The 26,952-nt window shown below is 39.5% G+C and overlaps 1 protein-coding gene across 1 annotated transcript in view; it reads right to left on the bottom strand.

The window, feature by feature from the left end:
• The window catches only part of AOPEP (aminopeptidase O (putative)), an 837,890-nt gene that overhangs the window by 733,057 nt on the left and 77,881 nt on the right, over positions 1-26,952 (bottom strand). Inside the window, exons 3-4 of the mRNA XM_077299600.1 lie at positions 24,576-24,742; positions 14,138-14,294 (exon numbers count right to left, since the gene is read on the bottom strand). Of these exons, the coding sequence (XP_077155715.1) occupies positions 14,138-14,294; positions 24,576-24,742 (324 nt within the window). The remainder of the gene's footprint in view (positions 1-14,137; positions 14,295-24,575; positions 24,743-26,952) is intronic.

Genomic DNA, 26,952 nt, shown 5'->3' with positions numbered 1-26,952 from the left:
ATAGACCATTATTTTTAATCTTTAAAGAGTCCATAATAACAGGGTCTGTACCACAGGACTCGCGTATAGCAAATGTGGTGCCAATATTCAAAAAGGGGACAAAAACTGAACTCGGTAATTATAGGCCAGTAAGCTTAACCTCTACTGTGGGTAAAATCCTGGAGGGCATTCTAAGGGATGCTATACTGGAGTATCTGAAGAGGAATAACCTCATGACCCAGTATCAGCACGGGTTTACTAGGGACCGATCATGTCAGACTAATTTGATCAGCTTCTATGAAGAGGTAACTTCTGGTCTGGACCAAGGGAACCCAGTAGATGTAGTGTATATGGACTTTTCAAAAGCTTTTGATACGGTGCCACACAAAAGGTTGATACATAAAATGAGAATAATGGGGATAGGGGAAAATATGTGCAAGTGGGTTGAGAGTTGGCTCAGGGATAGGAAACAAAGGGTGGTTATTAATGGAGCACACTCGGACTGGGTCACGGTTAGTAGTGGGGTACCACAGGGGTCAGTATTGGGCCCTCTTCTTTTTAACATATTTATTAATGACCTTGTAGGGGGCATTCAGAGTAGAATTTCAATATTTGCAGATGACACTAAACTCTGCAGGGTAATCAATACAGGGGAGGACAATTTTATATTACAGGCTGATTTATGTAAGCTAGAAGCTTGGGCTGATAAATGGCAAATGAGCTTTAATGGGGATAAATGTAAGGTCATGCACTTGGGTAGAAGTAATAAGATGTATAACTATGTGCTTAATTCTAAAACTCTGGGCAAAACCGTCAATGAAAAAGACCTGGGTGTATGGGTGGATGACAAACTCATATTCAGTGGCCAGTGTCAGGCAGCTGCTACAATGGCAAATAAAATAATGGGATGCATTAAAAGAGGCATAGATGCTCATGAGGAGAACATAATTTTACCTCTATACAAGTCACTAGTGCGACCACACTTAGAATACTGTGCACAGTTCTGGTCTCCGGTGTATAAGAAAGACATAGCTGAACTGGAGCGGGTGCAGAGAAGAGCAACCAAGGTTATTAGAGGACTGGGGGGTCTGCCATACCAAGATAGGTTATTACACTTGGGGCTATTTAGTTTGGAAAAACGAAGACTAAGGGGTGATCTTATGTTAATGTATAAATATATGAGGGGACAGTACAAAGACCTTTCTGCTGATCTTTTTAAACATAGACCGGTGACAGGGACAAGGGGGCATCCTCTACGTCTGGAGGAAAAAAGGTTTAAGCATAATAACAGACGCGGATTCTTTACTGTAAGAGCAGTGAGACTATGGAACTCTCTGCCGTATGATGTTGTAATGAGTGACTCATTGCTTCAATTTAAGAGGGGACTGGATACCTTTCTGGAAAAGTATAATATTACAGGGTATATATATTAGATTCCTTGATAAGGCGTTGATCCAGGGAACTAGTCTGATTGCCGTATGTGGGGTCGGGAAGGAATTTTTTTCCCCATGATGGAGCTTACTCTTACCACATGGGGTTTTTTTGCCTTCCCCTGGATCAACATGTTAGGGCATGCTAGGCTATGGGTTGAACTAGATGGACTTAAAGTCTTCCTTCAACCTTAATAACTATGTAACTATGTAAGTTGAACCTTGAATGTTCTAAAAGAATCCATAGCCTTAAACTGTATGATCCGTATGAGTGGTAGACAGTATTACTAAAGTTTCCGGGGCTCATCGACCGTGTATTCGGTGAGTGGTGGCAGCGTGAATGAGCGGATGTGTGGCCTGGGTTGGTTTGTGATTTATGCTCCCATTACAGCATAGGACAGAGGCTGAATGCTGGACTGAGAGAGGGGAGATAGATTAACCCTTGCAGGCACAACCCCAAGACACGTGCTGAGAGTGGGTATGTGACAAATTAGTGACACCACGGACTGGGATCCGTGACAACTCATGTAGTAAAAATCATGACTACTAGTGATGTGTGAGTATACTCGTTGCTGGAGATTTCCCCGAGCATGCTCTGGGGGTCTCCGAGTATTTGTAAGTGCTTGTAGATTTAGTTTTTGTTGACGCAGCTGCATGATTTACAGCTGCTAGCCAGCCTGAGTACATGTGGGGGTTGCCTGGTTGCTAGGGAATCCCCACATGTAATCAAGCTGGCTAATAGATGTAAATCATTCAGCTGCGGTGATGAAAACTAATTCTCCGAGCACTAAAAAATACTCGGAGGACGCCCGAGCGTGTTCGGGAAATCTCGAGTAACAAGTACACTCGCTCATCACTAATGACTACACCTGTAGATAAACTCACAAAGGGGTATAATTTTAAAAATGGGGTCAATTGAGGAAGGGATTCTGATCTTTTAGCCCGTAGGTGCTCTGTATATGAAGTCTGCAAACTATTCTAGCAAAATATGTGTTTCAGGAGGCAAATAGCGCTCTGTCTCTCCCGAGTCTCGCTGTGTGGCTAAGCAGTACTGTACAGCTACATATGTGGTATTTCCACATTCAGCAGAAATTGTGGGACAAAAGTTGGTGCCATTTTTACCAATTTCCCAGTGTGAAAATGTATAATCTGTGGTTAAAACAAAATTTTAGTGGTAAAAATGTACAGTAATTATTTTCTTCACTGTCCAAAGGTATAAAATTCTGTGACACACCTGTGGTGTCAATATGATCAATGCACCCTTAGATAAATTAATTCAGAAGTGTTGTTTGTAAAATGGGGTCACTTATGCGGGTACTACTGTTTTGGCACTTCAGATGCTCTACCAATGAGGCAAACCAGTCTACCAAAATCTGAACTCCAATATAGAGCTTCTGCACCTCTGAGTTAGCACTGTACCTTAAAAGTCCGCGTATGGGGTATTGGTATTTTTGTCCACATATGGGGTATTGGTATACTCAGGAGAAATTGCACAATAATTTTTGGGGTCGATTGCCTCCTGTTCCCCTTGTGAAAATAAAAAATGTGGGGCTAAAAGAACATTTTAGTGAGGAAAATTAGATTTTTTGATTTTCATGGCTCAACTTTATAAACTTCTGTGAAGCACATGGGGGTTCAAGGTGCTAACCACACATCTAGATAAATATCTTGAGGGGTCTAGTTTCCAAGATGGGGTTACTTGTGGAGGGTTTTCATTGTTTAGGCACATCATGGGTTAACCAAATGCAACACTACACCCACAGAACATTCAATCAAAATCTGCATTCCAAAACGTCACTTCATCCTTTCTGAGCCCTACCGTGCACCCAAATGGTAGCTTTCCTTCACATTTGGGGTATCGGTGTACTCAGTAGAAGTTGCAAAACAAATGGTATGGTGCGATTTCTCTTCTTTCCCTTGCAAAAATAAATTTTACTTTAGACCCAATTTTTTAGTTTGAAAAAAGTTAAAATGTTCATTTTTTCTTTTACATTCCATTAATTCCTGTCAAGCACATGAAAGGTTAATAAACTGGTTTTGAACACCTTGAGTGGTGCAGTTTTTAGAATGGTATCACTTTGGGGTATTTTCTGTCATATATTACTTCAAATGTGATGTAGTCTCTAAAAAAAATGGTTTTGTAAATTGTGTTAGAAAAATGAGAAATCACAGGTCAGAATAATAATAATCTTTATTTTTATATAGCGCTAACATATTCCGCAGCGCTTTACAGTTTGCACACATTATCATCACTGTCCCCGATGGGGCTCACAATCTAGATTCCCTATCAGTATGTCTTTGGAATGTGGGAGGAAGCACACGCAAACACGGAGTGAACATACAAACTCTTTGCAGATGTTGTCCTGGGTGGGATTAGAACCCAGGACCCCAGCGCTGGAAGGCTGCAGTGCTAACCACTGCGCCTCCGTGCTGCCCCGGTTATAAGTCAGAAGACTTATAACTTCCGAACTTAAAAAAAAAAAAATGTTTCAGAAATTGTGCTGATGTAAAGTAGAAATGTAGGAAATGTTATTTCCATGTAATTTAATCATAACTTTATTTAAGGGCATGAAAATTAGAAATTTGAAAAATGCAAACATTTTTGCCAAATTTCTGGAATTTTCACGAATACAAGAAATATAGAACAAATTTTACTACTATCATAAAATATGATATTTCGTGAAAAAGCAGTCTCAGATTCGGTGGGATCTGTTGAAGCATTCCTGAGTTATTACCACATAAAGTGACACTGGTCAAAATTGTAAAATTATGCCTGGTCAGGAAGGTGAAAGCAGGCTTTGGGGTGTAGAGGTTAACTTTTAAGAAGTATGGAATCCTTAAGATAAAGCCTGATTATTTTGAAGCAGCTTTGTAGTAGATGCTGCATTTGAAATCTGTGGCAAACCTACAGTGGAAATATTTACAACATATCTGGTAATACTAAAAGTCTGTACAGACTTTTTCCAGTTTTTATGATCCCACATTTTATTCTTTTAGTAAAGAAACTAGACCAAAAATTGTTCCTAGAAATGTGAACGAGCCCTTAGATGAATGGATTTTTTTAAAATGAATTAAAAGCATATATTTAAAAAAGTGTGAACACAGTAATATATCTGGCTTACTAATGTGTAAGGTCCTGTAAACAACAAAAATATTTTAAGATAGCATTCTTTAATCCATTTTTTTTTTAAATATTTGGTTTCTTGGACATATTCCTGCACTGCCCACATAATATGTATGATAACACAAATTGTGAGATCCTTCAGATATCTATAAATAATGCATCAGAAAACTGTAAAAGCTTTTCAAGAGATTCATTCAAAATCATCCCAGGATTAAAGTTTGTAGTTTAATAAGCATGCTTTAAACTAAACCCCCTGGAATAGCCAATTCACCAGAGCAAAATAAGGTACAAAACATATGTCACCAAATTGTAGTAACACAAATTTGGTGAAACATTTTTGTTCGGTCAATAAAAGAAAAATTGGTTATAATTTCCTTTAAAATGTTTTATCCACACTAGCGGTTGTCAGTCTTCCTCCCCCAAAATTTAAAAATTACAAGGGTGGGTATAAAAGGAGCTATATTCGCCAGTGTGGCTCTAGCGCAGTCGACCCTGCTGGTCTATAATTGGACAAAGTGAGGACATACATTTCTACATTTCTTCTGTTACGTGATTGCAGAGGCCAATAATTTGAATGGACAGTCATCTAAGACACATCTAATTATGTCATTTCCTGATCTATCCAAAATCAGTCAAGTGACTAGCACTAGAGACGTGGGTATAAGAGCTGGTAAGCATACCATATTTTATAATTTTAAACACAACGCAAACAGCTGCCAATTGGTGACCATTGAAATTGTTCCAGGAAATTAAGCATTTCTCGAAGAAAACTATTGCAATTACACATGTTTTGTTATACACATGCTTATTTCCTTTGTGCAAATTAGAAAAACACAAAATAAAAGAAATAAAAATGGTCTGGACAAAATTGTTGGCACCTTTCCAAAATTGTACAACATTATTTCAAACCTGTGATGCTCATTGAAACTTAACTATGGCAAGTGACAGGTGTGGCAACATGAAAATCACACCTGAAAACAGAAAAAAAGGGGAGAACTTGACTCAATCTTTGCATTTGTCTGTGTGCGCCATAAAAAGCATGGAGAACAAAAAGAGGAGAAGAGAACTGTGTGAGGACTTGAGTATCAAAATTGTTGAAAATATCAACAATCTCAAGGTTAAAAATCCATCTCCAGAGATCTCGATGTTCCTTTGTGAATGGTGCGCAACATGAGCAAGAAGTTTACAACTCATAGCATTGTAGCTAATCTCCCTGGTCATGGACGGTAAAGGAAAATTGATGACAGATTGCAATGCAAAGTAGTCTGGATGAAGGATTAGCAGCTCCAATCACGTTCCAAAGAAATTCAAGCTTTTCCTGCGGCGGCAGAGTGCAACAGTGTCAGCGCAAACTATCTGTTGACATTTGAATGAAATGAAACGCTATGGCAGGAGACCCATGAGGACCAAGATAGAGCTTTTTGTTAAAGCACATCATCCTACTGTTTACTGAAAACTTAATGAGGCCTACAAAGAAAAGAACACAGTATGTACAGTCAAATGTGGTGGGGGTTCAAATATGTTTTGGGGTTGTTTTGAAGCCTCTGGCACTGGGTGCCTTGACTGTGTGCAAGGCATTATGAAATGCAAGAGTGTGCAAAGAAGTCATCAAAGCAAAAGGTGGCTACTTTGAAGAACCTAGAATATAAGACATAATTTCAGTTGTTTCACACTTTTTTGTTAAGTATATAATTCCACATGTGTTAATTCATAGTATTGATGCCTTCAATATGAATGTACAATTTTCATAGTCATGAAAATACAGAAAAATCTTTAAATGAGAAGGTGTGTCCAAACTTTTGGTCTGTACTGTATATTATATTATATATATATATATATATATATATATATATATATATATATATATATATATATATATATATATATATATATATATATATATATATATATATATATACACACACACACACACTCACTGGCCACTTTATTAGGTACACCTGTCCAACTTCTTGTTAACACTTAATTTCTAATCAGCCAATCACATGGCGGCAACTCAGTGCATTTAGGCATGTAGACATGGTCAAGACAATCTCCTGCAGTTCAAACCGAGCATCAGTATGGGGAAGAAAGGTGATTTGAGTGCCTTTGAACGTGGCATGGTTGTTGGTGCCAGAAGGGCTGGTCTGAGTATTTCAGAAACTGCTGATCTACTGGGATTTTCACGCACAACCATCTCTAGGGTTTACAGAGAATGGCCCGAAAAAGAAAAAAAATCCAGTGAGCGGCAGTTCTGTGGGCGGAAATGCCTTGTTGATGCCAGAGGTCAGAGGAGAATGGGCAGACTGGTTCGAGCTGATAGAAAGGCAACAGTGACTCAAATCGCCACCCGTTACAACCAAGGTAGGCCTAAGAGCATCTCTGAACGCACAGTGCGTCGAACTTTGAGGCAGATGGGCTACAGCAGCAGAAGACCACACCGGGTACCACTCCTTTCAGCTAAGAACAGGAAACTGAGGCTACAATTTGCACAAGCTCATCGAAATTGGACAGTAGAAGATTGGAAAAACGTTGCTTGGTCTGATGAGTCTCGATTTCTGCTGCGACATTCGGATGGTAGGGTCAGAATTTGGCGTAAACAACATGAAAGCATGGATCCATCCTGCCTTGTATGGAGCATCTTTGGGATGTGCAGCCGACAAATCTGCGGCAACTGTGTGATGCCATCATGTCAATATGGACCAAAATCTCTGAGGAATGCTTCCAGCACCTTGTTGAATCTATGCCACAAAGAATTGAGGCAGTTCTGAAGGCAAAAGGGGTCCAACCCGTTACTAGCATGGTGTACCTAATAAAGTGGCCGGTGAGTGTATATATACATATATATATACACTTATAGCAAATGGATTGCAATAAACTAGTAATACTAACCTTTTCTCGTCCATGTTTAATGGTAGAATTCTAGATAAATTGCAACTTTCCAAAGAGGTGCATGGATTAGTCTTTATTTCTTTCCAACTTCCAACAGCAATGGTAAAAGTAGAGGCAGGCATAGGCATTGTCACATAGTAAAACCAGCTACGGATTCCTGCACATAAATAAAAAAAAGTCAAAAACAAGTCTGTAAGAATACATTCATAGTTAAATTTTATAAAAAGAGAACATTCAACAATAAAAGCAAATACATGACAAAATGTGCTAGATTGTTTCCAATGGCCATATCATTTGGACTGTATACAGGATTTATAATTGCCCCATCCTGCATTGTAGCTTTGTCACTTTCACCAGGAAGTTGCACTTGTGCCAACTCTCCTAGAAATAATAGTGGCTTATCTGTTCTTATCAGGTATTTTAATGTCTTTGCATCAGTAATTATAGCCTTTTATAATATTATATTCCATTAAGTCATTTTTTTTAATTTTTTTTTTTAAGAGAAAAAGATTCGGAAATCTACAAAAGAGAACCAAACTCGAAACCTCAATAAAAATATATACTGCCACTGGAAGAAGGCAAATCCCCATCTGGTTCGTGACCAGCAGAGATTGTCACCAGATAGAACATGCAGGTAGTTAGAAACTACAGTGGCTTGTTAAAGTATTCACCCCCTTGGCTTTTTGCCTATTTTGTTACATTACAACCTGCGTTTAAATATTTTTGTAATCCGATTTATGTGTGATGCATCAGCACTAAATAGTCTAAGTTGGTGAAGTGAGAAAAACATAGGCAGAAATTAAATTTATGGGCTCAAATAACTAAAAATTATAATGTGAGTATGTATTCCCCCCTTTTTGTGATGAAGCCTCTGAAAATTTCTGGTGCAAGCAATTACCTTCATAAGTCACATGTTTAGTGACAGAACATCCACCTGTGTGTAATCAAAGTGTCACATGGTCTGTCAGTATATACACACCTTTTCTGAAAGGCACAGAGGCTGCAACACCATTAAACAAGAGGCACCACTAACCAAACAACACCAAGGAGATCTCCAAGCAAGTCAGGGACAAAGTTACTGAGAAGTTGAAATCAGGGTTGGGTTATAAAAAAATATCCCAATCTGATGATTCTCCGGAGCACCATCAAATCCATTATCCTCAAATGGAAAGAACATGGTACCACAATTAACCTGCCAAGAGAGGGCCGCCCACCAAAACTCTCAGCGTGAGCAAGAAGGGCATTAGTCAGAGAGGCAGCACAGAGACCAAAGGTAACCCTGAAGGAGCTGCAAAGTTCCCAAGCAGAAACTGGAGTATGTATCCATATGAACACGATAAGCCATACAGAAACAAAAGAGAGATAGCGCATTCATCAGCACGTCCAGCCAGGAATTAAAAGTTGAAATCTTTAGGTGTGCAACATTAAAATATTCTTAGGGTGATAAAAAAAACAAACAGTGTTTCTGTTGCATAAAGGCACCCTTATTCATAGGATATATATATTTATATGCTAATAAGCATCACACTCCAAAGAGTTGGCCTTTATGGAAGAGTGTGCAGAAAAAATGCCTTTACTTACACACAAAAATTGTAAGGCTTGTCTTGAGTTTGCCAAAAGATAAGTGGGAGACTCCCCAAATATATGGAGGAAAGTGAAGTGGTCAGATGAGATGAAAATTGAACTTTTTGTCCACCAAGGAAAATGCTTTAACTGACGCCAAACCAAATAGCGCTCTGTCTCTCCCGAGTCTCGCTGTGTGGCTAAGCAGTACTGTACAGCTACATATGTGGTATTTCCACATTCAGCAGAAATTGTGGGACAAAAGTTGGTGCCATTTTTACCAATTTCCCAGTGTGAAAATGTATAATCTGTGGTTAAAACAAAATTTTAGTGGTAAAAATGTACAGTAATTATTTTCTTCACTGTCCAAAGGTATAAAATTCTGTGACACACCTGTGGTGTCAATATGATCAATGCACCCTTAGATAAATTAATTCAGAAGTGTTGTTTGTAAAATGGGGTCACTTATGCGGGTACTACTGTTTTGGCACTTCAGATGCTCTACCAATGAGGCAAACCAGTCTACCAAAATCTGAACTCCAATATAGAGCTTCTGCACCTCTGAGTTAGCACTGTACCTTAAAAGTCCGCGTATGGGGTATTGGTATTTTTGTCCACATATGGGGTATTGGTATACTCAGGAGAAATTGCACAATAATTTTTGGGGTCGATTGCCTCCTGTTCCCCTTGTGAAAATAAAAAATGTGGGGCTAAAAGAACATTTTAGTGAGGAAAATTAGATTTTTTGATTTTCATGGCTCAACTTTATAAACTTCTGTGAAGCACATGGGGGTTCAAGGTGCTAACCACACATCTAGATAAATATCTTGAGGGGTCTAGTTTCCAAGATGGGGTTACTTGTGGAGGGTTTTCATTGTTTAGGCACATCATGGGTTAACCAAATGCAACACTACACCCACAGAACATTCAATCAAAATCTGCATTCCAAAACGTCACTTCATCCTTTCTGAGCCCTACCGTGCACCCAAATGGTAGCTTTCCTTCACATTTGGGGTATCGGTGTACTCAGTAGAAGTTGCAAAACAAATGGTATGGTGCGATTTCTCTTCTTTCCCTTGCAAAAATAAATTTTACTTTAGACCCAATTTTTTAGTTTGAAAAAAGTTAAAATGTTCATTTTTTCTTTTACATTCCATTAATTCCTGTCAAGCACATGAAAGGTTAATAAACTGGTTTTGAACACCTTGAGTGGTGCAGTTTTTAGAATGGTATCACTTTGGGGTATTTTCTGTCATATATTACTTCAAATGTGATGTAGTCTCTAAAAAAAATGGTTTTGTAAATTGTGTTAGAAAAATGAGAAATCACAGGTCAGAATAATAATAATCTTTATTTTTATATAGCGCTAACATATTCCGCAGCGCTTTACAGTTTGCACACATTATCATCACTGTCCCCGATGGGGCTCACAATCTAGATTCCCTATCAGTATGTCTTTGGAATGTGGGAGGAAGCACACGCAAACACGGAGTGAACATACAAACTCTTTGCAGATGTTGTCCTGGGTGGGATTAGAACCCAGGACCCCAGCGCTGGAAGGCTGCAGTGCTAACCACTGCGCCTCCGTGCTGCCCCGGTTATAAGTCAGAAGACTTATAACTTCCGAACTTAAAAAAAAAAAAATGTTTCAGAAATTGTGCTGATGTAAAGTAGAAATGTAGGAAATGTTATTTCCATGTAATTTAATCATAACTTTATTTAAGGGCATGAAAATTAGAAATTTGAAAAATGCAAACATTTTTGCCAAATTTCTGGAATTTTCACGAATACAAGAAATATAGAACAAATTTTACTACTATCATAAAATATGATATTTCGTGAAAAAGCAGTCTCAGATTCGGTGGGATCTGTTGAAGCATTCCTGAGTTATTACCACATAAAGTGACACTGGTCAAAATTGTAAAATTATGCCTGGTCAGGAAGGTGAAAGCAGGCTTTGGGGTGTAGAGGTTAACTTTTAAGAAGTATGGAATCCTTAAGATAAAGCCTGATTATTTTGAAGCAGCTTTGTAGTAGATGCTGCATTTGAAATCTGTGGCAAACCTACAGTGGAAATATTTACAACATATCTGGTAATACTAAAAGTCTGTACAGACTTTTTCCAGTTTTTATGATCCCACATTTTATTCTTTTAGTAAAGAAACTAGACCAAAAATTGTTCCTAGAAATGTGAACGAGCCCTTAGATGAATGGATTTTTTTAAAATGAATTAAAAGCATATATTTAAAAAAGTGTGAACACAGTAATATATCTGGCTTACTAATGTGTAAGGTCCTGTAAACAACAAAAATATTTTAAGATAGCATTCTTTAATCCATTTTTTTTTTAAATATTTGGTTTCTTGGACATATTCCTGCACTGCCCACATAATATGTATGATAACACAAATTGTGAGATCCTTCAGATATCTATAAATAATGCATCAGAAAACTGTAAAAGCTTTTCAAGAGATTCATTCAAAATCATCCCAGGATTAAAGTTTGTAGTTTAATAAGCATGCTTTAAACTAAACCCCCTGGAATAGCCAATTCACCAGAGCAAAATAAGGTACAAAACATATGTCACCAAATTGTAGTAACACAAATTTGGTGAAACATTTTTGTTCGGTCAATAAAAGAAAAATTGGTTATAATTTCCTTTAAAATGTTTTATCCACACTAGCGGTTGTCAGTCTTCCTCCCCCAAAATTTAAAAATTACAAGGGTGGGTATAAAAGGAGCTATATTCGCCAGTGTGGCTCTAGCGCAGTCGACCCTGCTGGTCTATAATTGGACAAAGTGAGGACATACATTTCTACATTTCTTCTGTTACGTGATTGCAGAGGCCAATAATTTGAATGGACAGTCATCTAAGACACATCTAATTATGTCATTTCCTGATCTATCCAAAATCAGTCAAGTGACTAGCACTAGAGACGTGGGTATAAGAGCTGGTAAGCATACCATATTTTATAATTTTAAACACAACGCAAACAGCTGCCAATTGGTGACCATTGAAATTGTTCCAGGAAATTAAGCATTTCTCGAAGAAAACTATTGCAATTACACATGTTTTGTTATACACATGCTTATTTCCTTTGTGCAAATTAGAAAAACACAAAATAAAAGAAATAAAAATGGTCTGGACAAAATTGTTGGCACCTTTCCAAAATTGTACAACATTATTTCAAACCTGTGATGCTCATTGAAACTTAACTATGGCAAGTGACAGGTGTGGCAACATGAAAATCACACCTGAAAACAGAAAAAAAGGGGAGAACTTGACTCAATCTTTGCATTTGTCTGTGTGCGCCATAAAAAGCATGGAGAACAAAAAGAGGAGAAGAGAACTGTGTGAGGACTTGAGTATCAAAATTGTTGAAAATATCAACAATCTCAAGGTTAAAAATCCATCTCCAGAGATCTCGATGTTCCTTTGTGAATGGTGCGCAACATGAGCAAGAAGTTTACAACTCATAGCATTGTAGCTAATCTCCCTGGTCATGGACGGTAAAGGAAAATTGATGACAGATTGCAATGCAAAGTAGTCTGGATGAAGGATTAGCAGCTCCAATCACGTTCCAAAGAAATTCAAGCTTTTCCTGCGGCGGCAGAGTGCAACAGTGTCAGCGCAAACTATCTGTTGACATTTGAATGAAATGAAACGCTATGGCAGGAGACCCATGAGGACCAAGATAGAGCTTTTTGTTAAAGCACATCATCCTACTGTTTACTGAAAACTTAATGAGGCCTACAAAGAAAAGAACACAGTATGTACAGTCAAATGTGGTGGGGGTTCAAATATGTTTTGGGGTTGTTTTGAAGCCTCTGGCACTGGGTGCCTTGACTGTGTGCAAGGCATTATGAAATGCAAGAGTGTGCAAAGAAGTCATCAAAGCAAAAGGTGGCTACTTTGAAGAACCTAGAATATAAGACATAATTTCAGTTGTTTCACACTTTTTTGTTAAGTATATAATTCCACATGTGTTAATTCATAGTATTGATGCCTTCAATATGAATGTACAATTTTCATAGTCATGAAAATACAGAAAAATCTTTAAATGAGAAGGTGTGTCCAAACTTTTGGTCTGTACTGTATATTATATTATATATATATATATATATATATATATATATATATATATATATATATATATATATATATATATATATATATATATACACACACACACACACTCACTGGCCACTTTATTAGGTACACCTGTCCAACTTCTTGTTAACACTTAATTTCTAATCAGCCAATCACATGGCGGCAACTCAGTGCATTTAGGCATGTAGACATGGTCAAGACAATCTCCTGCAGTTCAAACCGAGCATCAGTATGGGGAAGAAAGGTGATTTGAGTGCCTTTGAACGTGGCATGGTTGTTGGTGCCAGAAGGGCTGGTCTGAGTATTTCAGAAACTGCTGATCTACTGGGATTTTCACGCACAACCATCTCTAGGGTTTACAGAGAATGGCCCGAAAAAGAAAAAAAATCCAGTGAGCGGCAGTTCTGTGGGCGGAAATGCCTTGTTGATGCCAGAGGTCAGAGGAGAATGGGCAGACTGGTTCGAGCTGATAGAAAGGCAACAGTGACTCAAATCGCCACCCGTTACAACCAAGGTAGGCCTAAGAGCATCTCTGAACGCACAGTGCGTCGAACTTTGAGGCAGATGGGCTACAGCAGCAGAAGACCACACCGGGTACCACTCCTTTCAGCTAAGAACAGGAAACTGAGGCTACAATTTGCACAAGCTCATCGAAATTGGACAGTAGAAGATTGGAAAAACGTTGCTTGGTCTGATGAGTCTCGATTTCTGCTGCGACATTCGGATGGTAGGGTCAGAATTTGGCGTAAACAACATGAAAGCATGGATCCATCCTGCCTTGTATGGAGCATCTTTGGGATGTGCAGCCGACAAATCTGCGGCAACTGTGTGATGCCATCATGTCAATATGGACCAAAATCTCTGAGGAATGCTTCCAGCACCTTGTTGAATCTATGCCACAAAGAATTGAGGCAGTTCTGAAGGCAAAAGGGGTCCAACCCGTTACTAGCATGGTGTACCTAATAAAGTGGCCGGTGAGTGTATATATACATATATATATACACTTATAGCAAATGGATTGCAATAAACTAGTAATACTAACCTTTTCTCGTCCATGTTTAATGGTAGAATTCTAGATAAATTGCAACTTTCCAAAGAGGTGCATGGATTAGTCTTTATTTCTTTCCAACTTCCAACAGCAATGGTAAAAGTAGAGGCAGGCATAGGCATTGTCACATAGTAAAACCAGCTACGGATTCCTGCACATAAATAAAAAAAAGTCAAAAACAAGTCTGTAAGAATACATTCATAGTTAAATTTTATAAAAAGAGAACATTCAACAATAAAAGCAAATACATGACAAAATGTGCTAGATTGTTTCCAATGGCCATATCATTTGGACTGTATACAGGATTTATAATTGCCCCATCCTGCATTGTAGCTTTGTCACTTTCACCAGGAAGTTGCACTTGTGCCAACTCTCCTAGAAATAATAGTGGCTTATCTGTTCTTATCAGGTATTTTAATGTCTTTGCATCAGTAATTATAGCCTTTTATAATATTATATTCCATTAAGTCATTTTTTTTAATTTTTTTTTTTAAGAGAAAAAGATTCGGAAATCTACAAAAGAGAACCAAACTCGAAACCTCAATAAAAATATATACTGCCACTGGAAGAAGGCAAATCCCCATCTGGTTCGTGACCAGCAGAGATTGTCACCAGATAGAACATGCAGGTAGTTAGAAACTACAGTGGCTTGTTAAAGTATTCACCCCCTTGGCTTTTTGCCTATTTTGTTACATTACAACCTGCGTTTAAATATTTTTGTAATCCGATTTATGTGTGATGCATCAGCACTAAATAGTCTAAGTTGGTGAAGTGAGAAAAACATAGGCAGAAATTAAATTTATGGGCTCAAATAACTAAAAATTATAATGTGAGTATGTATTCCCCCCTTTTTGTGATGAAGCCTCTGAAAATTTCTGGTGCAAGCAATTACCTTCATAAGTCACATGTTTAGTGACAGAACATCCACCTGTGTGTAATCAAAGTGTCACATGGTCTGTCAGTATATACACACCTTTTCTGAAAGGCACAGAGGCTGCAACACCATTAAACAAGAGGCACCACTAACCAAACAACACCAAGGAGATCTCCAAGCAAGTCAGGGACAAAGTTACTGAGAAGTTGAAATCAGGGTTGGGTTATAAAAAAATATCCCAATCTGATGATTCTCCGGAGCACCATCAAATCCATTATCCTCAAATGGAAAGAACATGGTACCACAATTAACCTGCCAAGAGAGGGCCGCCCACCAAAACTCTCAGCGTGAGCAAGAAGGGCATTAGTCAGAGAGGCAGCACAGAGACCAAAGGTAACCCTGAAGGAGCTGCAAAGTTCCCAAGCAGAAACTGGAGTATGTATCCATATGAACACGATAAGCCATACAGAAACAAAAGAGAGATAGCGCATTCATCAGCACGTCCAGCCAGGAATTAAAAGTTGAAATCTTTAGGTGTGCAACATTAAAATATTCTTAGGGTGATAAAAAAAACAAACAGTGTTTCTGTTGCATAAAGGCACCCTTATTCATAGGATATATATATTTATATGCTAATAAGCATCACACTCCAAAGAGTTGGCCTTTATGGAAGAGTGTGCAGAAAAAATGCCTTTACTTACACACAAAAATTGTAAGGCTTGTCTTGAGTTTGCCAAAAGATAAGTGGGAGACTCCCCAAATATATGGAGGAAAGTGAAGTGGTCAGATGAGATGAAAATTGAACTTTTTGTCCACCAAGGAAAATGCTTTAACTGACGCCAAACCAACACAGCTCATCACCCCAAGAACACCATCAACACAGTGAAACATGGTGGTGGCAGCATCATGGTGTGGTGATATTTTTCCAGCAGGGACAGGAAAAATGGTCCGAAACCAGCAAAACCTGTTTCAGTCTGTCAGTGATTTGAGACTGGGACAGTGGTTCACCTTCCAACAAGACTGACACAAAGCATACTGCTAAAGCAACACTCGAGTGGTTTAAGGGAAATCATGTAAATGTTTTGGAGTGATCTAGTCACAGTCCAGACCAGAGAAAACCATCTAACTTGAAGGAGCCAGAACAGTTTTGCCTTGAGGAATGGGTAAAACTCCAAGTGGCAAGATGTGGAAAGCTCATAGAGACTTATCCAAAGCTACTTGCAGCTACATTGCTGCAAAAGGAGGCTCTACAAAGTACTGACTTTAGGGGGATTGAATAGTTTGCACACTGAAGTTTAAAGTTATTTTGTCCTGTTTGTTGCTCGATTCACAAAAAAAAGATAAAACAAATGTTCCCAGTTATAGGCACGTTCTTTAAAACAATTAAATGCTGCCAATGTTATGTGGCCCATACAGCTAGGACCTATTCAAGCAGCAAATTCACCTACCAAGCATCAGTACTGAGTAGAAAGTCTTTATTACTAGCAAACCAGTTAGTGGTATTTTCCATTTCACTACTTAGGGAAAGTTCGGTATGAGTCACATGGCCCTAAGAAATAAAGTCAAATCTTTCATCAGACAATGAAAACAATGTCTGATTTTAAAATTAGAACATGCTCAGACAAAAGCTGTTGGTTTGTATATTATTTTAGCATGTTATTTTTAATGTCATGGGAACAATGTATTGTCACTCTTCAGACAGTAGAAAGACAAGTAGTGCTTTTGTATGAAGAAAAAAATGTCTGGAGTGTAAACTGTACATGTAATAAATTTCAAGCAGCCACTTCATTGTTTCCTTCTGTGTAATGTTACGTATGTGAGTTACGTATATGAAGACACTTATTAATCAATAACTAAGACTGTTCCAAGAGACCCAAAGAATACAGCCACACATAAAATAATGTTTACCAACAGTAAATGTATGCTTTATAATAGTATAATAACCTTTTAAAGTGTGAGTATGCAGGGGTTTGCACAGAAATCTTGGAGCCCTATAGTAGATGCAGTAATTGGGTCCCTCCCCCAAAAAAAATATTTGGCGGAGTTGGTGGGGTCACAGCACTTAAGCATAATCATGAAAGTACTAGATTCTATTTGCTGGTCACTTACCCCAAAATTCAGCATAACTACATGTTAAATAAAAGATGTATTCAGAGTATATGCTGATACCAGGGTTACACTATGGACTGACTACAGCATGTACATTATGGTATGAAGTGCATTAGGAAAGTGTCTTTATTCGATGTGTGAAAACTGTGCATTTCAACTTACAATCAACCACTTCCGTTGGCTCGTGGTGACAAATATATACAGCATGTGAAATAAAAATTGAACACGTCATCAATTTTCTTAATAAATGCAGTGCATCATATACAGTCATGGCCGAAAGTGTTGGCACCCTTGAAATTGTTCCAGAAAATCAAATATTTCTCCTAGAAAATTATTGCAATTAAACATGTTTGGTTATGCACATGTTTATTTCCTTTGTGTGTATTGGAACAATACGAAAAAAAAGAGGCAAATTGGACATCATTTCACACAAAACCCAAAAAAGGGGCAAACTGCAATGTAGCTATTTTATGTCTCTGTGTCAGCAGAGGGGTCCTCTTGGGTCTCCTACCATAGCGTTTCATTTCATTTAAATGTTGACAGATTACTTATGCACCCTGAGCCTGCAGGACAGCTTGAATGTCTTTGGAACTTGATTGGGGCTGCTTATCCACCATCCGGATTATCCTACATTGCAATCTTTCATCAATTTCTCTACCGTCCACGTCTCTCTCTACCGGGAGATTAGCTTCAGTGTCATAGGATGTAAACTTCTTCATTACGTTGCGCACTTAGGAAAAAGGAACTGCGATGCCCACCAGGGCTGTGGGGTACTCTGAACCGGGTCACACAGTTTTTTGGGGAAGTCATGGGGCCATGACCCGGTCCGTAGCCCTGGGTGTGCAATAAAAATGCAAGGGCAAAAGTTATATGGGATCGATTCGTGACGCCACCCGTAGTGTTCGGCAAGGGATGGCCGACACTGTGGTTCAGGTCCACTGGGGCCAATGATGATGCAATAAAGATGGTACAGCTTACCACGGGTAGAGAGGGGCCCCAGGGCAGATATAACAGTCGGTTCAATAGGTGGTGAACATTGTGGTGCAGAGAATAAGCAAGGGACACAGAAGAGTGCGGTTTTCTTTACCTTTCCTTCTTGGTAGATGAACATGCGGTCCGGGGGAACCAGTTACAGATGACTGCACTCAGTCGAAAGGTATGCTTTAAAGTGAATCAATTTTATTAACGGTGATAGGTGCAGCGACAGTTTTATAGACGTTTCGGCCGAACCACGGCCTTTATCATATAGTCGCCTTAGGGATCACCGGGTAAGTATTGTCACCGCTATGTAGTATTTCACAATGACGCAATGTGTCCAGTTTCGTGGGCGGTCCAATGAAGGATTTCAGGAAGTCAGGGAAGCGATGTCCTGACAGTAATGCCTGGGAGTCATTGGTGGCGCAGTTGTCATGTGAAGGCACAGCCGTGCCGGTGCAGTGTGTGTGTGCACACACTGCACCGGCACAGCTGTGCCTTCACATGACAACTGCGCCACCAATGACTCCCAGGCATTACTGTCAGGACATCGCTTCCCTGACTTCCTGAAATCCTTCATTGGACCGCCCACGAAACTGGACACATTGCGTCATTGTGAAATACTACATAGCAGTGACAATACTTACCCGGTGATCCCTAAGGCGACTATATGATAAAGGCCATGGTTCGGCCGAAACGTCTCTAAAACTGTCGCTCCACCTATCACCGTTAATAAAATTGATTCACTTTAAAGCATACCTTTCGACTGAGTGCAGTGATTCTATATTGAACTTGGACTTATGGAACATTGGGTTCCCTTTCACTGGCACCTTTGCTCTACCTAGTTGAGTGCTAACCATCTACATTATTACAGTTACAGATGACAGCAGGAGTCCGGCTAGCCTGAAAGAATTCAGGGAGTCCACCTTGCCAGGTGGGGTTGGAGGCCATGGAAACGTCTTCCTGCTTCCAGGCATGACATCACCCTTCAGAGGGAGGCAATGTCACCATAGCAACCAGACTCTGGGGTGCCACAGAACATCAAGATCTGTGGAGATGGACTTGTAATCTTGACATTGTTGATATTTTTCAACAATATTGATATTCAAGTCCTCAGACAGTACTATTCTCCTTTTTCTGTTCTCCATGCTTAGTGTGGCACACACAGACACACAATGTAAAGATTTAGTCTGCTTCTCCCTTTTTTTATCTAGTTTCAGGCATGTTACTTGTCACAGGTGAGTTTGAACGGGAATCACATGCTTGAAACAAAGATGTTTACCTGCAATTTTGGATAGGTGCCAACAATTTTGTCCAGACCATTTTGGGGATTTTCTGTGAAATTATATCCAATTGGCCTTTTTTTCTTCAGTTTTCTGTGTTGTCCCAATACACACAAATGAAATAAACATGTATATAGCAAAACATGTGTAATTGCAATCATTTTCAGTCCCATTAACAGAAGCTCTATGGAACGCTCGCTTATCTGCAACAAACTTTCATACATCCATTATCTTTTTATTACTAACAAAATTTCCTTCCTTGCTATCACCTAAACCTGGCTCGCCCCCTCTGACACAGCCTTGACAGCTGCACTTTTGTATGGTGGATTCCACCTTTCCCACACACCCCACCCTAGCAGCAATCATGGTGGCAAAGTTGGTTTTCTCCTGTCAGATGACTGCTCCTTCCCCCACATCCCACTTCCACCCTCTGTTACCCTCTTTTCCTTTGAGGTGCACTCTGTGCGCATCTACTCCCCCACCAACCTCCAACTGGCTGTCATTTACCGCCCTCCAGGGCCAGCCACCATCTTCTTTGACCCCTTCGCCATCTGGCTACTTCATTTCCTCTTGGCTGACATCCTCACTATCATCATGGGTGACTTCAACATACCCACTGACACATCCTACTCAGCTGTCACTAAACTTCTTTCTCTCACTTCCTCCTTTGGCCTCACAGAATTCTCAAACACCTTGATCTACACTCACTCTCTGAATCCCTTCTCTCTCTTAGAGACATAAGCTCCCTACACAAAGAGGATGCCACTGCCACTTTATATAACACCACAATAGCTGCAGCTCTTGAATTGGTCACCCCTCTCACACATACCAAAGCTCTCAAAATCAACAGACAACCCTGGCACACCAGCCTGACCAAAGAACTGAGGCTGGCCTCCAACGAGGAATTCATCGTATTCAAACAGTCCCTCACTACTTTCAAGGCCACACTCACCACAGCAAAACAAAACTACTTCTCATCTCTCATATCCTCCCTGTTTCATAACCCTAAACAGTTATTCAACACCTTCAATTCTCTCCTCCGTCCCCAGCAGCTTCTCCCTCTCCACTTATCTCAGCTGAAGACTTTGCCTCAATCTTCAAACAGAAGATTGATAACATCAGAGAAAGCTTTGGCTTACAACCCCCAGAGTCCCTCCTCCTAACTACCCAGCCCTCCTCCTCCAAAACCAGCTTCTCCACCATTGCAACAAGACCAACTTTCCACCCTACTTTCGAGATCACTTCTCACCACCTGTGCCCTTGATCTGATCCATCCTACTTCATCCCAAACCTCACCACAGTCTTCATCCTAACCCTAAACCATCTCTTCAAACTATCACCAACTGGTGTTTTCCCCTCATACTGTAAACATGCCTCAATCACACATATCCTTAAAAAGCACTCACTTGACCCATCCTCTGTATCTAGCTATCGCCCCATATCACTTCTCCCGTATGCCTCAAAACTATTGGAACAACATGTCCATTTCGAACTGTCCTCCCACCTCTCTTCCTGCCCCCTCTTCGACCGCTTCACTCCACTAAAACTGCCCTAACAAAAGTCACCAATGACCTACTGACTGCCAAAGCCAAGCGACACTACTCTGTCCTCCTCCTCCTGGACCTGTTCTCTGCCTTTGACACAGTGAACCACTCCCTATTACTATAGACCCTCTCATCTCTTGGCATCAATGACTTGGCCCTAGCTTGGATCAACTCATGCCTAACAGACCGCTCTCACTCACCGCTGGAACACCACGCGGCACTGACCTTGCAGGACCCCGTTTACCATAGGAGGTTAGTTAGTCGTGGCTTGCTGCCGGCCAGGGCAGCCACCTGTTTCTACTATACTCTTTGCCGGATACATTGGAACGAAAGCAGAAACGCTACGAACTCTCCGAACTTTCATCTACCAACGGAGGTAGGAAGACCTTTGCATTAACTCTTGAGTTATTTTTATTGAGTATATCAGAGGTTAAGCCCGTTTTTATTCTGGTATCTCATCTTATTATTATACGGTGGGACATCACACTAGCGGTCACAATCTATAGAAGGAGGTTTATAGTTCTTATTCTATTGTGCTATCTTCTGCGCGTACCTGTATACACTCAGCGGTATACTAGTATCTATGTATGTTTATTTGTACAAACTGTTAGTGGAGGTTTGTTAGGTAGCGCTGCAGGAAACCTTTATTAGCACCGAGACTCTGCGCCACCTTTTTAGACTTTTTACTAAATTTCTGTACACACCCTGCGGTCTAAAAATAAAATTAATGCTCTATGTTCACAGACATCTGAGCCTCAGAAAACAAATGGTCTGTTGTTCTGTGCTGCTTTGTCTCTATTGTATAGGCTTTAGATATGCTATCTGATTTGTACACATATAAAAGACATGAAGTTTTTATTAGGTGCAATTCTAATAAACACAAATAATACAAGTAATAATGCTACTGCTAATAATATAATATATTATATATATATATATATATATATATATATATATATATATATATATATATATATATATATATATATATATATATATATATATATATATATATATATATATATATATATATACATACACTCACCGGCCACTTTATTAGGTACACCTGTCCAACTTCTTGTTAACACTTAATTTCTAATCAGCCAATCACATGGCGGCAACTCAGTGCATTTAGGCATGTAGACATGGTCAAGACAATCTCCTGCAGTTCAAACCGAGCATCAGTATGGGGAAGAAAGGTGATTTGAGTGCCTTTGAACGTGGCATGGTTGTTGGTGCCAGAAGGGCTGGTCTGAGTATTTCAGAAACTGCTGATCTACTGGGATTTTCACGCACAACCATCTCTAGGGTTTACAGAGAATGGTCCGAAAAAGAAAAAAAATCCAGTGAGCGGCAGTTCTGTGGGCGGAAATGCCTTGTTGATGCCAGAGGTCAGAGGAGAATGGGCAGACTGGTTCGAGCTGATAGAAAGGCAACAGTGACTCAAATCGCCACCCGTTACAACCAAGGTAGGCCTAAGAGCATCTCTGAACGCACAGTGCGTCGAACTTTGAGGCAGATGGGCTACAGCAGCAGAAGACCACACCGGGTACCACTCCTTTCAGCTAAGAACAGGAAACTGAGGCTACAATTTGTACAAGCTCATCGAAATTGGACAGTAGAAGATTGGAAAAACGTTGCTTGGTCTGATGAGTCTCGATTTCTGCTGCGACATTCGGATGGTAGGGTCAGAATTTGGCGTAAACAACATGAAAGCATGGATCCATCCTGCCTTGTATGGAGCATCTTTGGGATGTGCAGCCGACAAATCTGTGGCAACTGTGTGATGCCATCATGTCAATATGGACCAAAATCTCTGAGGAATGCTTCCAGCACCTTGTTGAATCTATGCCACGAAGAATTGAGGCAGTTCTAAAGGCAAAAGGGGGTCCAACCCGTTACTAGCATGGTGTACCTAATAAAGTGGCCGGTGAGTATATATATATATATATATATATATATATATATATATATATATATATACACACATACATATATACACATACACACACATACATTTATTTCAGCATCAGGACTGGATCTTGCATGAATTATGGATTACAGTTTTGTTAGGCATTAGACTTTGGATTTCCCATATATGAAAATTTGCTTGGAAACCACAAGTTGTGTTATATTCCTTGTGATGTCGCCTTTGTTCAATTTGTGAGCCTGATCTCCAGCATGCACACCAAAAATTACACCATTCTCTTGACTTGTTTAAGCACAGAAAGGCGCATACCGGGTGTCTGTGGAGAGGGAATAAAGAGGTACACAGGATGGGTGGGACCATGTGAACTGAAGTTTGAATGAGCTAATCTGTTTTAAGTAAATACATTCCATTTTTATGCTCACTTGGAGGTGGAAAAGGGCTGTGGAAAATCTAAAATTACCTTATAATTACTCAAGTCTAACATGACTCATTCAGAAATAATGAATAGAAAATAAGTGCCCTTCAAAGTAACATCTCTGCCATTAGGCACAAATGACTAAGTTTAGGACCAGTCCTGCCAACAACTTGGAATATCATTGTCACTTTGACGTTCTTTCAGAGAATTAAATCATATTTTCATTTCTTCACTTTGAAAGGTATAGATCAACATTTATTCACCCCAGATATTTAGGATTTAGAAGTTGATCACAACCATCAATGTTTGTTTTACTCATAGTAAAAAGTAGTCTGCTAATCAAATAAATCACAGCCGGTCACATCTATTGCTTAGTCAGGAGCTATTGTAACAGCAATGTGTGGCATAACCCTCCTCTTTTTATTATTATGACATTTTGGTTCCAACATTTTGTACAGAGTAAGTTCTCAATCTTTCTTCATATCAATTGGGGATTTATTTTTCTGATACAAAACCCCCAAACTCTTGTTTATGTGCTAAATCTTTGACCCCAGCATCTGGCCACCCCTAGCCACCACCAAAAGGAAATTGAGCGCTTAATGCATTCTGCCTTATTATTTACTTCCATGTATGTGAGCACTTTTTATGTTTTAACTGTTGGTCTGCACAGGTCATTTGAAATCCCGAGTCAGAAAAATACTGACCTCTGCTCAATTTAAAAACATATTAAGAAAATTAATCAGTAAAGATTTCTGTAAAAAAATAAACATTTAATTTATTAATTGTAAAAAGAGGGCCCTTCTCATTTAAATTTCAAATATGCCATATATCCTGGTATTTTGTGCTAGGATGCTCTAAACTTACCATAGGTCTTAAAGTGGTGGTCCAAAATACAAATTACATTTCATTCTAAATCCCTATCTAAAGTCATAATCTAAACAATTTTTGAATATAGTTGAATTAAGTATTCCTTATCCTTCCCTAACCATACTATCTAACTGCTTGTCTTCTTTTTCCTACTTCTATTTTGATAACACTTTGTTTGAGTGTACCAATGCATGCTGGGATACTCAAAGCATTATCGGGTGGGGGGGGGTTAATGCCACAGACTCTGCACCCTCCCTGAAATGAAGAGTTATCAGTGAACTTTGCTTCACAGGCTGGGCTAGTTATTTTTTGATGCATATAGAGGATTTTATTTTTTGTTTTGTTGTGAAAAAGAGCAACCACATTTGTGAGCTTTAGTATAAAAATGTTTACTAAACACTTTGATCATGGAAAAATTTGGATTGAGTCCCTCACCTTGAGCGCAGTGATTTGGAGCAGCAAAATTTTCTCCACTCATTAATACAATAGAGTTGCTGGAAGTCCGGACAGTTGCACCCCAAGTTGACATTGCTACTGGTGGCTCTTGACATGGAAAAAGGGCCCTGTTGTTAATAGGTGATCCAAAAGTGAAGACACAAGGCCTAGACAAAAAGAACATCATCACATCATTTCGCAACAGCTACACCATTTCATGATTTTGCGAACAGCAAATGATTAACAGTTTTTTAACAATTCAAAAGATTTCTAGCTGTCATATGTCCAAGTACTAGTTTTACTAAACCAATCTGTTTTACCCATTTAGAATCATAGAATGTTAGAGTTGGAAGGGACCTCCTTGGTCATCTGGTCCAAACCCCTGCTCAAAGCAGGATTCACTTTTTAGTGTGGAGCGCCCCCAGTAGGGCAATGGGGTACTCAGAACCGGGCCCTTCGGTTTTCAAGGGGGGATGTCACGGTGGCTGACCCGGTCCATGGCCCTAGGGACGTCCGTTGTGAATGGGGTGAAAGGTCTTTAAAGGGATATGTTCGTGACGCCACCTGTGGTATTCTGTCAGGGTGACTGACGCTGCTTAGGGGTCCGCTGGGGTGATGTAATGGCAGCTAGATGGTATACCTTCCCACAGGTGTTCTAATTAACAGCAGTGTGGAGTTCAATTAGTGAGGTCATTCATTCTGAGAAGAAACAGGTGTCAATTATGGTCCTTATTAACTCCTTTCCGACATCAGGGGTAATAGTACGCCGATATCGGATACCCTCCCTTTGATGTGGGCTCCAGCGGTGAGCCAACATCATTTTTGGCACATGTCAGCTGTTTTGAACAGCTTACATGTGCCACAATCAGCTGTTGGAGGAATTGTGATCCTCTTGCGGTTGTTATCCCTTTAAATGCCGCTGTCTAACTCTGACAGCGTCATTTAACACACGCTTCTGGCAAGTCCGCCCACCGGGGATCCCCGTCACATGATCGCAGGTCACCGATGGGTTGGAATGACAAGCAGAGGTCTCCTGCAGACCTCTATAGTTGTCACTGCCGGATTGCTATGAGAGCCACCTGGTGGTGGACGCTCATAGCAAGAGAGTAATTCTGCCAAATACAGGTGATCTGATCATCGCCTGTATGTAGCAGAGGCGATCATATTATGGCAGCTTCTATTCTCCCATGGAGACTATTGAAGCATTCAAAAAGTAAAAAATAAAAAAAAAAATATATATAAAAAAAAAAAATATATTCAAATCACCCCCCTTTCGCCCCATTCAAAATACAAAAAAAAAAAAAAAAAAAAAATCAAACATACACATATTTGGTATTGCCACATTCAGAGTTGCCAATAAAAAAAAGGATTAACCTGATCGCTAATCGGCAAGAGAAAAAGTCAAAACGCCAGAATTTTGCTTTTTTGGTCGCTGCAACATTGGAATAAAATGCAATAACGGGTGATCAAAAGAACGTATCTGCACCAAAATGGTATCAATAAAAACGTCAGCTCGGCACGCAAATAATAAGCCCTCACACAACCCAAGATTATGAAAAATGGAGACACTACAGGTAACGGAAAATGGCACAATTTTTTGGGGGGAATTTCTTTTCATTACGTAGATAAAAAAGAACCAAGACATGTTTGGTGTCTATAACGTAGTAATGACCTGGAGAATCATAATGGCAGGTCAGTTTTAGCATTTAGTGAACCTAGTTAAAAAGCAAAACAAAAATCAACGGTGGGATTGCACTTTTTTGCCTTTTTCCTGTTTTCGTGTACACTACATGGTAAAATGATGTCCTTCCAAAGTAAAACTCGTCCCACAAAAAACAAGCCCTCCCATGGCCATTATGACCGAAAAATAAAAAAATTATTGCTCTGGGAAGAAGGGGAGCCAAAACTGAAAATGCAAAACCAAAAATACCTCTGGCCGTTAAGGTGTTAAACGAATGAGGGGAGCAAATGTTGTACCTGCTGGTTTTAGCACTTGATCATGGAGTAAAATGATTCTTTCCAAACATTGGAAGTAGAAACAACTTTGATCAAGAAGTTGATTGGAGAGGGGAAAACAAAGAAATGCAGACATAATTGTCTGCTCTGCTAAAAATGAAAAACAAAACTTCAATAACGCATATATCATAGAATTACAAGACTGGCAAAAAAGCATCCAATAATCAGCTCCAGGGACATCAAAGAAGATCTTCAGTTAACTATTAGTCCTGCAAACATGAAAGGACGCAATCATGAAACTATTTGCAAGAAGCCCCCATAATGTACCAGAGCTGAAAAAAGACGTGTTGACTAGGTTAAAGAACATGTTTGTAAGACGACCCATAAGCAGTGATCTTAAGCCACAGTACACTGTGAAGAC

Source organism: Ranitomeya variabilis, chromosome 1 (genome assembly GCF_051348905.1).
Source record: "Ranitomeya variabilis isolate aRanVar5 chromosome 1, aRanVar5.hap1, whole genome shotgun sequence".
Classification (NCBI taxonomy): Eukaryota; Metazoa; Chordata; class Amphibia; order Anura; family Dendrobatidae; genus Ranitomeya; species Ranitomeya variabilis.
The sequence above is the reverse complement of the archived record's forward strand: the minus strand, read 5'-3'. Positions and strand labels throughout refer to the sequence as shown.